General features: G+C 35.4%; 1 protein-coding gene across 6 annotated transcripts in view; it reads right to left on the bottom strand.

The window, feature by feature from the left end:
* Positions 1-12,942, bottom strand: part of LOC100871615 (uncharacterized) — a 503,962-nt gene that overhangs the window by 350,372 nt on the left and 140,648 nt on the right. For 3 of the 6 annotated variants that reach the window (XM_086911193.1, XM_086911188.1, XM_086911192.1), the window contains exons 1-2: positions 8,347-8,676; positions 8,136-8,263 (exon numbers count right to left, since the gene is read on the bottom strand). The exons of 1 other annotated variant lie outside the window; for it this stretch is intronic. In XM_086911193.1, the coding sequence (XP_086767319.1) occupies positions 8,136-8,215 (80 nt within the window). In that variant the 5' untranslated portion in view covers positions 8,216-8,263; positions 8,347-8,676. Of the gene's footprint in view, positions 1-8,135; positions 8,286-8,346; positions 8,677-12,942 lie in introns of those variants that run through there. 2 more of the 6 variants (XM_086911189.1, XM_086911190.1) reach the window with 2 other exon arrangements.

The following is a 12,942-nucleotide window of genomic DNA, read 5'->3' as shown; positions in this document are numbered from 1 at the left end:
GGCTTTTGTTTTATTGAACTCATGACGCACAGTGGTTCGAATGATGGAGAAAATTCATTTTCGAATATTTCTTTTTGAATTAAAGTTAAGTAATTACTTTAATGATTTGTGAATAAGAGTCGAACGTAAAAATTTTCTACTTTTTCTTTTTTTGTCATGTTTGATTTCGCAAAACTAGATTAAAATTAATTTTAACGTTTACGGCATAACCGAATGCCTGCCATCTAGCGGATTCTTTAATTCTTTAGCTCTCACTGATATTTATGGATTTTAAACTATCTTATGTTATAATATATGCGTTTTTATCATTGTTTATTTATTATTTATTTTGGAGAAATAAGGAATAAAAATACTCGTAACTTTAGTTGGAAATTTCTTTATTTCTTTCGATCTTTGAGCGGTCGATATGCAGAAGATCTTCTTTTTCATTTTATAATTTTCAGTTTTATTGTTCTTTTCGTTGTTTTGTTAAATTATGGAAACACCATTTCTAATTCTCAAAGTTCCAGTTTTATTGTGTTTGTTTGTCAAATTAATTATTATTAATTGCCTGCTACAACTTTTTCGTATATTTATATATTTTTTTATATATTGATTATTTTTCTTTTTTATCCTATACTAATTAAATACAATGTTAATTTTTCTTTATATATATATCTTTACGTTATATACATTTTCAATGAATTAATAAATTATAATATGGAAGCAATATTGTTTTCTTCCAAGAATTAAATCTCCATATAAATATCCAGTGAAACCCAATTCACATATAAATATACAAGTCGCTTTACATACATAAACTCAACAATTTTGAAGCGTTGAATGTGTATTTTTAGTATCAAGATGATAGATGATTCAATTTATAATTTATTCAAGGAATATTAAACGAACGAAAAGAATTTAACTTATAAGCAACATTATATTCGAACGATGATCTATTAAATAATAAAAATAAAGATTTTATCCAAAAAAAAAAAAAAACCAATTCAATATTCTCCAGAAAAGCATTGAATTATAACTTAATTCGTTATTTTTTAATTTTTCCCTTGATATTTCGATTTATAAATAAATTTAAATAAAGAATTAGAAGAAAAAAAAGCAAATACAAGAAGTAGAAACCATTCGTCGCTCTCATCAGATTTATTACCCTTCCCTTTAACACATCTCAGCGCCACTTGCTCTCCCTTTTGAGATCGCACAGCCTTCCACCCTCCATTCGCGAAACGTGAAATTCTGAAAACTTTTCTCGCGTACAACAACGTTTCGAAAATTCGTGGGATAGGTTTATCGCGTTATCGCGTGGGCGAGCGGTTAACCGGGACACGAATTGGGAGAAAGGTCGAGGGATGAAGGTGAAAGGGCATTAACATTAGCGGAGAAAAGGGGAGGTTTCGGGGAGTGAATTTAGGAAGGGAGCAGTCCTGGGGAAAGGAATTATAATCGCGGGTAAAATGCTCGAATTACAGAGATAGGATTGGATAGATTAAAAGAGATTAACGAAACTCGGAGATGAATGTTGCACGCGTGTGTTTGGAACCGCATATTCTTGCATACATATATATGTATGTATGTATGTATGTATGTATGTATTTCTATCTGGCCCACTTTCGACCGCTTACTTTTGACTGTAAAATAGAAAATATTAAAGTTTTTAATGGAGTTTCCTGGTATCGTTATAAAAAAGTTTAAATTCGAATTTATAAATTATGATGAAATAGAAAATTTCAACTTTGCAACGAGGTATCGTTGTAAAATAATTTGAAATTAAATTTGCAAGTTATAATTATAGAATCTAATTGAGAAACGTCGAAATAGCATTGTTTATAACGGGACACGTCATCGTAGCGAGTTTAAAATTCGGGTTTAAATTATTTCAATTAATGTTAGAAGTTGTATATACATCAAGTAGATTAAGTATTCAAGTATTCTTACGTATCTGTGTTCAATTATTTCCTTTTTTGTAATTGACTTTTTGAATCATTTTATTGGATCGAATATTTTTTTTGGTTGGCTGATTTATCGTGCATTATTTTGCTCGAAATTGCGTATGGCATCAACAAATATTTAATTGTTGCATACAGTATGGAAGTTGTTCGAGTTATTGATAAACGTAGTTCTAAAAGCACCGATCGTAACAGCTTTCAATTTAGTCCTTTGATGGTATCGCGATCGCTATTATCGTAGTTACACGCTGCTATTATCGCTATTTCACACTGCTTTTACTAACAAAATTATTGTTAGTGTTATCGCTATTCCTATTATTGTTATTGTTATTACAATTATTCAAGTTATTAAGGAGATTTATTCATTTCCATTATCGATACTTTCCCTTCCCGAAACTGCTGTTGCGTTCTTAAGAAATATTATTATCACATTTTGCAAAATTACATTGCAAAATTAGCGTTATTTCGATATTTTTAAATTTTATTTCGAGATTTTAACGATATCCGTTATAAATTCAAAACGATAGTTTCGTTAAAATCAGGACTAAATAAATTAATATTTTTTGATATATGTTTCAGTAGATTAAACACGGGAGAAAAACTTTTATAATAATTCATTTATGCGTGTATGTATAGATTTTCACGAAATGGAAATAAATTTCGTCCGAACGTATTTATTTACTGTACAATACAGATAAATAAAAATTTTGATCAGCGTGTTAAATTAATCACTTTCAAACATCAATACGTAATTTTTATGGACAAGTTAAAAAGCGCAGGATTTATCATAAAGGAGTCAAAACATTTAACACGTTCGTGTTGTACAAAAATTTTTAATTATTTTCCACGAATCGATTTAATTTTAATTTACGAAATTTTCTAATTTTATTAAAATTAAATTTAAAAAACCGATATTATTAAGGAACGATGTAATTTCCTTCCTTCTTCATCTTTTCTTCAATATGACTTTAGATTTGAAGATATTTCTGATTCGAATAAATTAATTAATTTAGGTATATTGAATATATGTTTAGCTTGGATCAGCTTAAACAATCTCATAATCAATCATTCTCACGAATAGTCATTATCTTCAACAACTGAAGAAAAAACAACTATTTAACCACATTGTCACATCTCTCTCCAACGTTCAAAAACTTTATTTCACCACTTTCTCCGCTTCAACAAACATTCAAAACGATCAGAAAAATAAGAAAGCAATTTCAAGAAAGACCCAAGTTCCTAATGAACGTTGTACTGTTTACTGCTGGAAAGTCTCGCAGGCGCAAGAGGCAAGAGGGGTCCTTCGCTAGAACCGCTTATCTTCAGACGCTTTGTTGACACCACGCACTACGTAGCAATAGAAGATCTATAATTTGAATATTTAAAATCGTGAAAATTATTTTCATTTATAAAGTTAGAATTAAAATCATTTAAAACTGAAATATTTTCGAAACTTTTAATTACTTTTCATATAATATTAATATAATATCTATAAGTGTATATCTAGCTTATTACTATACATACAATTATTATCTTAACTATTCGAATACAAAATTACATTTATAGATTAAACCATCGTATTACGAAAAATAAAAAAATTTTTATATCATATCGTTACAATTCTTTATGTCAACGTTAATGCATCGAGGTTTAGGTATAGATTATCATTAGTGAACGTGACGAGTAACACAGTGAAAGGAAAAATGCGTGCGGAAATAAGCGTTTCCTTCCAAATTAACCGCAATTTCTTCTGCGAGACTTCTTTCTCACCAGAGATCAGTATAACATCGTGCGACGAAAAAACCATGCGTGTCTCTATCCGTCGCATCTCACGTTCACGCTCTCTGCTCTGCCTCTCTCCCCCACCGCGAAAATTGTTCGGCCTCGAATAGCGTTCCAACGCGTTGCTCGGTCGGTAAAAAAGGAAAGAAAAAGAAGAAAGAAAGAGAGAGAGAGAGAGAGAGAGAGAGAGAGAGAGATGAAAAAGAGAGAAATCCTTTTAAACCGTGCGAAGCGGAAGCGGTTGGCGGAGGAAATTGGCCAAGCACACGAGGTCAGCGTGAAACGATCCCTGAGAGCTGTTCGCGAGGGGACGACGATCAAAGCTCAAGCTCGGTCAAAGTTATCTGTGGGAAATTATCTTCGCCTGCCCGACCGAGCTCCCACTCACGCTTTTTCGCGCGCGCCTCGTGGTCGTTGAAAAAAACGCTCGCGCTGCAATCACACGCTTAGCGTTTCTTTATTTTTATACACTTAAGAATAGAAAGGAAATGTTTGTTGTTTATTTTTCTTCTTCTTCTTTTTTTTTTTTTTTTTTTAAGCAGAACTTTTCCCTTGATTACTTGTTTCGCTTTTAAATTATTCGACGTATGTTTTCAAAGATGGGCGAGTGTTCAAGCTACGTTCGAATTGACAGACACATTTTAAGAAACAAGTAATTCACTCGCAAATTTATATTTTTATCCGATCTTTATATAGAAGCAAAAGTGTATTGTGTTATAATTAACGGTTAATTCGTTTCTTAATTTTTCTTTGGAAAAATCAATACTGTACACCAGTGTACACGAATATACAAGACTTCCCATACCTTTTTTTACAAAAATCGACACCGCAGCACATATTCTCCCACCTCTCGACCCGTGGCCCGATAAAAGAGAAATTTCAAGATCGCAGCAAAGGTCAATAATCCCTTGTCTCTCATCGACCCGGCGAGAAAAAAGGTTAACAATCCTCCCTCCCCCCCGGTCAATCCTCCAAATCCTCCAAAGATATTCTCGCGTTTTATCGCGACATCGATCGTGGACGTGAAAAGGGAAGGAAAAATAAGAGGAGGAAGGGTATAGGGGGACTAGACACATTTTTATGCATGTATTCGCACGGCTCCCTCTATGCGCCACGTACGCACGGCCATCTTCCTTCTGAATGGGTGCAAGCGCGCGCATCCACCAGTGCTGAGTGCTCGTGGCGCATCTCTGGTTGCACGCACACCAAGCCTGCCAGCCTGCACGGGCCTCGATACTCCCCGATAAATATTTGCACATGGGGCTACAGGGAAATTTCTTGAAAACGCGCACACCCACCCCCTTCTCTCCCCGGTTTTCCTCCGATCAGATCCCGTTATCTCGTTCTCGTATATTGGTGCTCTATGGTGTGTATGTGCCAACCCCTTTCCTTCGAATGTGCGCCAGGAGATTGTATAATCGGGAGGAGGGGGGAGGAGGAGGGATATTGTGTTGGCCAAGGAAAATTTGATATTCAGAAGAGGGAGGGGGAGGGATCGGTGGCCTTTGGCCGGAATTTTACCGAAACTAGTGCGAGTTTTGGATAGGTGAGAGGGGTTAATTGCACGGATGGGGAAAATTTGAGATAAGTTTGAGAACGAATGGCGGAGAAGTGAATTATTATTGGGCGGATGGAGGAGGGAGAAGATGTTAAAGTTCGATTTTTAAACGTGATGGATTAATTTCGTCGTCGAAAATAGATTATTATGAATTATTATGAAATTATATATATATATATATTGGTTGAAATATTAATTTCTTATTTCTTGTGAAATGCTCGTCACGATTTTCTAAACCTAAAAGGTTTTTAATCTCGATAGATGGAGGAAATTCCAAACAAGAAATCTTATTAATAATATACTTCGCATACGCGAAAATTTTATATGTAAATGGGGATGGAAAAAATCGATCACGTCGCTCAATAATTCGTTCATTAAATACACGATTAATCTTTCGCAGAACGAAAGCTGTACCGTTCGGTCGCGACTGCATCATATTAGCATCGCGATCAATATTGCCATTTAAAAACGTTTCAACGTTGCAAATGCAGGTAAAAGCAATTAAAGCATAAAGGGAGAAACAAAGAATATCGCGGAACAATTTTATTGAAAATAGAGGGGGGGAAAAAAGAAAAATCAATTTTAAATTCTTCGCTCCATTGTATTTAAAAAAAAAACAACAACAACAACAAACAAAAAAACACAAAGAATTCAATGAATTCAATTCTATTGTTCACGACGTGAAGTCCGTGCTATTATTATACGATTAATTATTTTAATCTTTTCGTTCCTATACAAGATGAAAAATATTTACTCGTTATTCAAGCTTACGATTCTTTTTTTTTTTTTATTAATTTTAAATTCAGATACGTATATTTCGAATCTCATTGTTATCGGATTGATTTTTGATAGAATAGAATATTCCTTCGAGAATTATTTGAGAAACAATAGAAAATTATATAAATTTCCAATAACCCAACAATTGGGTTATAATAATAATAACAGAAAACAGCAGAAGTATTGCAAATTTAATAAATAAGCTACGATGAAATAATATTCATTTCTCAATTCTCGCTATTTTCTTCAACAACGGTGCAAATCCTCTGGTAAAACGAAAAGGACGAAGATTAAAAATTGTTTCAACGACGCTTCCATCGACGATTGGGAGCGGAAAAAAATGGATGTCTCTGATGCTCGGAACGACGCGTCTTTTCCGCGCATAAACGCGAGTGCATGTCGTCTTTGCGACAACGAAAGGGGAGAATACAAGTGTGCAAGCGAACACGAGTTGCCACGATGGGATTCTTGGAAATTCGAAACGAACGTTCCCCCTTTCGACACGCGATTGCGCCGACTTTCGATATAATTTTCCGCGTTCGATGAAATCAATGGATTTCGACGCGAAACATCCCTATTCTGTTCTCGAATCTCGAAAAGCTACAAATACAAAATCTTAAATTTTACCTTGAATTTTCATTTTTCTTCAAAAAATTGACCTTGAATACAATTTCCTTTTTCTAATTTTTTGTATAATCTAATATTAAAATATTTAGATTCTAGATCTTGTCGAAACCGTATAAAATTTTTTAACCATAAAATTTTCGTACGAAATTCTAATTTCTCTTTTAATCAAGCAAGAACAATTACTTTGACGAATGAAAAATATTCTTTCCAAATTTCTTGCATCTTCATTTATAAAAAAAAAAAAAAAAAAAAAAAAACGACTTTTCTTCGCCTAATAAAGTCAATTGAACATTGCCATCGTTTCCATCACGATTCACACTTACGATTCGTCGTAACACCACTTCCTTCGTACGTAGTCCCTCGATAAAGCGCCACCCACGGGCCTGGGTGTAAATAATTGTACAAAACGGTGGCGCGCGAATCGGTATGGCGGCGTGGCGCGATAAGTGAAAGTCACGCAATAAAATCATTCACCGGCGAGAAATAATTTTCGCGGAACTTGTTGATCGCGTAGATGCACGAACTGGAGATAAAAAACCGGGAGGGGGAGGGGAGACACGCTAATTACCATAATATTATTTATATATTTCTGTAATGCTTGGTAACAGGCGAGAGCGCGTGAAAAGTGTGCACCATTTTCCTCCTCCTTCTCTCATTTGCGCTTTTTCGCAAATTTAAAAGCAGAACTCGATGCCAATGTTTCCACTTTTAAACTTCAAGATCGCCTATAATTGAAAAATTCGTAAATAATTATTCTTGATTGTTTAGATTCCCAAATAAGATATCTTGAAGAAATTCTTATCTTGTATAGCATTCGTGTGATAATATTTTTAATTGAAAAATTCGTAAATGATTATTCTTGATTATTTAGATTCCCAAATAAGATATCTTGAAGAAATTCTCATCTTGTATAGCATTCGTGTGATAATATTTTTAATTGAAAAATTCGTAAATGATTCTTGGTTATTCCCAAATAAGATATCTTGAAGAAATTCTCTACCTGATCCATCCTATATAACATTTGTGTATATAATATCCAATTAATAATAAAATCAGATATTTCACTTATTGAATCGAATGTTTTAATTTGTTTCAAGAAAAATTCGATATCATCGCGAAAAGATGGGTTTCAAGAATAATTTCCCTTCGAAAACGTGAATTCCGCGTGACGCGCGCATTAACAATGATTGGGCCAATGAACTGCGATGTTATCAACAAAATGCAGCGTAATCATTATAAGTGGGTTAACAGATGACGACGGACAAACCGCTGGAAAATTGCATTACGGTGGTTCGTCGCATTCGATTCAATTCAATGGGTCCAAACTACTGTTGCAAAGTGTCAACCCGTGGACGTCAATTTATTCATAAAGAGGGGGGCAAAGTTTCGATCCAATTACTTTCCGCTCCGTCTTTCCGGCCACAAGTCAATAATACAATTCAACTTACAGAAGAGAATTTGCAGAATCGATCTTGAAAACTTGACTTGACAGGTTAAGGGTCACCGAACATTCTACTCCTCGTCGCATTCTTCCCCTCGATTTTTGGAATATCAGATAATCCTAAAAAAGATCCTCCTAAAAACACACACAAATTTTCCTAAAAATAAAATAACATATTCCTCTCGACCCTTTCTTCCATACCAACTTTACAAACTTACTTCTTTCCATTTATTCCAAGATTAATCCCAAAAATAACATCGCCTCCGTTAACTTTATCCATAATGCCATTTAAAGAAAGGAAATAAAATTAATAAAAGGAAAAAAGAAAAATTAAACAATACGAATCGTAAAATTATAAATCAACATCGTAACTACACGCACGCACAACACGATAAAATTTCGATATTCCTCTCCGTTATTAAACGCTTCTCTCGTTCGTCGACCGCCATCAATCGGCCGACCGCGCAATAATTCGCGTCCAAAGTAATAACGGGGCCCCGGGCAGAGTTTTACAAAAACGGTGTATCGAGGAAGCCGCAGAATGGAATGGAATCCGTTTGGCGGCGGTGGCGAACTTTTAAAATGACACATGCACCCGTATTCGATGCACGTGACCCACGTGCAACGGCTCGAATCGAGGGGGAGGGGAGGGAAACCGATCGGGAAACGATCCACGCGCGCGTTACGTATTGACCCACTTCCCGATATGAATCTTGTTCTTTGCTCTCCAGAATCAACCACGTCGAGGCGATAAACTTTTTTCGTAAAATCGTCACCACCGAATTCCACCCTCTCTCGTTGTTTAAATCGCGTGTCAGAGTACGTGGTTTTTTTTTTTTTGCTTCTTTGGAAAAGGATGAGACGATTTTTGAAATATAGAGAGATTATTATTATTATTATTATTATTATAATGGTGGAATTGGAAAAATTGTGCCAGGATTTAATAAAAATTAATTGCTCGGTATATTGTTTCAAATTCTTTGTAGAAAAATTCTGAGTTAAGCGAGTGATAGAAAATATAATTGAAAATTATCAAAGGATGGAATTAAAATTGTTCCAATTTATATGGCTCGTCTATGTATAGCCTTCGTAAAAAGAAAAGCGAGAGTTCAATTAATGGAAAATGTAAAAAAAGAATGTCATTAAAAAAATAAAAGTATTATTAAGAAAGATCAAATTAAAAAGCTATTTGCGCTAGCTGCATATTGCTTCATGTTGCTTTATAAAAAAAAAGAGAGAAATAAGATGGAGATCTAACTATGTGTGATGAAAGATGTCAGAGATGTGAGAAGAGAAAAAAAATGGAGGAATCGTTGTAAAGATGAAATTAAAAAATAATTATCCAAGATCGTGAAAAAAGTTTAAAAGCATTCAACGAAGCAGCTAGCAAACAGTAGCCAATAATAGATATGCCAGCTACGTGAACAATACCGTTCCATCAGCGTTAAATTAAGAAGAAGTAGAACTTTGTATCAAGTAGAAGCTTTTGTTCGCGGCAGAAATCATATCGTCGAACGAATTGCAACATCCCGTAAATCCAACTCGCGCGACGCAATAACATCTAATTGCATCCGAATTAGGGCAGGGAGAAAATTAGCTAAGGTTACGAGGAATCCCAAGGAATGTACGAGGGATCTAGGTTAAACGCTTGATTACTCTTCATCCTTGTATTCTCTTATCACCGATCCCTACGAAATATTGGATTTTCCGTTGTATCGAATTTTCACTATTGACTTCAAGCATCAGTGATTGACGTGTATCGCGCGAGCCATCCTCTTAAAAAAATTCTCTTTGGGAATTTTAGAACGTAATGACTAAAATCGTGAATTATTCCATTCTACGCAATTATTTTTCCTCTCTTCTTAAATATTATCATTAACCGAATAAATAACAACATATATTTTACGCTAATTTTAATTTTAACGTCCAAAAATAAACGCCGAATATATCTTCGATGCGGATTAAATCTATCAAACTGGCAGACCAGCACCACCTAGCGTCGACGGGTTGAAAATTAGAATTATTATTCGGCCTGCGCGCAATATAGCAGTATGCACTCGGCCCAGTTCACTTGCCCGATCTTGCTTACCAGCAACGCGAGCTTTAGCGGGATTAAAGCGTATCGAGGGATCGTATCTATGAACGGGCCGGATGTAGTATATGACATTGTGGCACGGTTGAGACCATTTGTTTTGAGCCGCAAGTTGTTCGAGGCGCTAGCGATAAGGCTGCACCTACATAAGTCAATTTCAAGTTTCCACGGCGCCTCGATCGACTCTCCCCCCTCCCCCTCTGCCTTTCTTCTCCGCCCACTTCAGTCGCCGTCGCAATAAGGAACTGCAAATCACGCGTTTACGTTTACGAGAAACTTCGACATCGATGAGAGCTCGATCAAAAGTGAACGATCGATGTGATTCGGTAAATACGCGTTTTGAAATAACCTTTTCTCGGGGGGAAAAAGGGAATTGTGTTTTTCCAAAGATACGTGAAAACGATCGTGAAAAGTGAGGTTACGTGATTACCATTTCACACGGATGGAGAATTGTATTGTTATTGTTGAAAATTTCATATTGTTACTTTAAAATTATATATAGTTCATACGTAATATAATTCAATTTTTTACGAAATTTGACATTTATTATATTTCGCAAGTTTGGATTCTTAATTAATCTACTCGGATCGAATATTTTTAGAGCGTAATAACTCGAGTTCGAAAGTGCATTCGGTTATTTCAACAAGTTTTCACAAAATAAGAGAACGTCACGTAGCATTTCAATTAATAACTAAAATTGCAAACTCGTAAAAGCTCTCTTCATTTTCTCGTAAAGGATAACCAACGTTATTTCTCGGCGTTCAATTTTACAAGTGAACCCAAACTCATAATATTATCTTAATAAATAACGTAATTATAAACCATCGCTTGAGAGTGATGTATTACATTCCATTCGCTCGCAACTTTATCAACTTTCCTCGCAGCGTGAAATTTATTTTGGGGAGGAATACGTATAACGTGTAAATCGATGATACATGATATACAGACGTATCCATTTTCTTGTGTTTCCTATTAATATCTTGGCGAGTATCTGACTCGCGAATAACGACGCTAATTTAAGGGTGGTGCGCGGTCTGTAACGATAAATTGAATCGTAAGCCGCACCGTATCCGCACTTCGAGAGCTATAAATCATTCATTGTAACTCGAATCGATAATTTCTGGCCGCCCTCGGGTCTAAACGTTTTGCAACGTTCACAATATTTCCAGAATTGTTTCACTATTTCCTATATTTTCAAAATGACGAGTATTCGAAAAAGTAAAAACGATAAAAATAATTAAAGAAATTCGTAAATAGATGAACAAACGAACGAATAGTTAATAAATTATGTGGCGCTAGTGTTGCGTCGTAACTATATCATCAACAATGTGATAATAAATTTTTACAAACCCTCGGTGAAATTTAATAACGAACGAATTCGTAATACAACTGTGCGTCATTTTTCCTTTTTTTTAAATTCAATTTTAATTCAATTATTCGCCAGAGAAAATCGAATCGAGTTTAGAGAACCCTTAACGAGACCTCTTTCATGTCTCGAAGCAGGAGCGTTAACGTATCTTGTTCGTCTCGTAAGAATATTTGCGGTACGCGTATTGGAAATCGCTTTTAACCCATCGCCCCTCGAGCTTTCACTTCAAGCAAGAAAGGCGCGGCGCGGCGGTTTTCGAGGCCGGCTGGCTTCTTTTCCCATCCCTTGTTTAGTTCTTCACGCCCGTCGACGCTTCATCCCTGAACTCCTGACACGGTCGAGACGCGATCGATAACTCTCGATGCCTTATACGCAAACATTTTAATTCATCGAGCACGGTTCAACAGCAACGCCGGCTTGTAAATTTCAATTTGAATTTCACGAGGTTCGCGAAAACCTTTGTGCGCGATTCGTGACTACTTTAAAGGAAACGTTATCCGATTTCAATTTGAATGAAAGGTGGATTCGTTGCGGTAACGAGTTGAAGCGGAGTTTCGTGTAATAAGAAACGTACACCGTTATACTTATTAACGGTGCGAACTTCTCTCTCTCTCTCTCTCTTTTCGAAATTTAAAGAGAAATATATAATTTAAACAGAGAATCCTATCGAGATCTCGAGCAAATTGAGACTAGTGTAAATCGAATTGAGCGTGCAACAATCACTACCTATCCCGTCCCAAAATTGAGATCTGAATTCGAAGGTAACGAATAAAAGGCATTCTATTTGCACAAAGGTATTAAACTTGCAATTATGTATGTTGCAATGTATATTTATATCGATTTTCTTTCTTTTAATGATCTTTTCAATAATTGGCAAGCGAGGAAAATTTATAATGTTATAATACAATTTTTAAAATGGAGATATCTGTTTTAAATTACGCTGTAAAAATTCATATTGAACAATGTCTGAATTAAATTGCACGTTTCCAGAATATACTCTTTGTTGTATGCGAGGACTGTTTCTAGTTGAAGCGGCTTCTAGGAAAAATCTGTTTGCAAAAGGTCGGCGAGTGCCGAAGCACTTCCTCTTAATTAACTCGAGTCGTTAATGAAAGTCGAAAAGTTACCGCCTTGAGTGGCGAGCACACATCTCATAAACTCGCGGCGGAAATCCTTTTAGATAAGGCTGACGCCTCGAACTTCCCTCTTTGTTTGGAAAACGAGCGCAGAGAAATTTGTACAACCTTGCAACCGTCGGCTAAATTGTTTGGACGTGTATTATGCGCAATTTGACGCAATAACGTATATTACGTCCATTTCGTGATATATTTATCGCTGTTTTGGAAAATGTTT

This window comes from Apis florea, unplaced genomic scaffold (genome assembly GCF_048593485.1).
Source record: "Apis florea isolate Af1SG1 unplaced genomic scaffold, ASM4859348v1 contig_3203_pilon, whole genome shotgun sequence".
In the NCBI taxonomy this organism is placed as follows: domain Eukaryota; kingdom Metazoa; phylum Arthropoda; class Insecta; order Hymenoptera; family Apidae; genus Apis; species Apis florea.
This window is presented reverse-complemented; position numbering and strand designations above follow the sequence as displayed.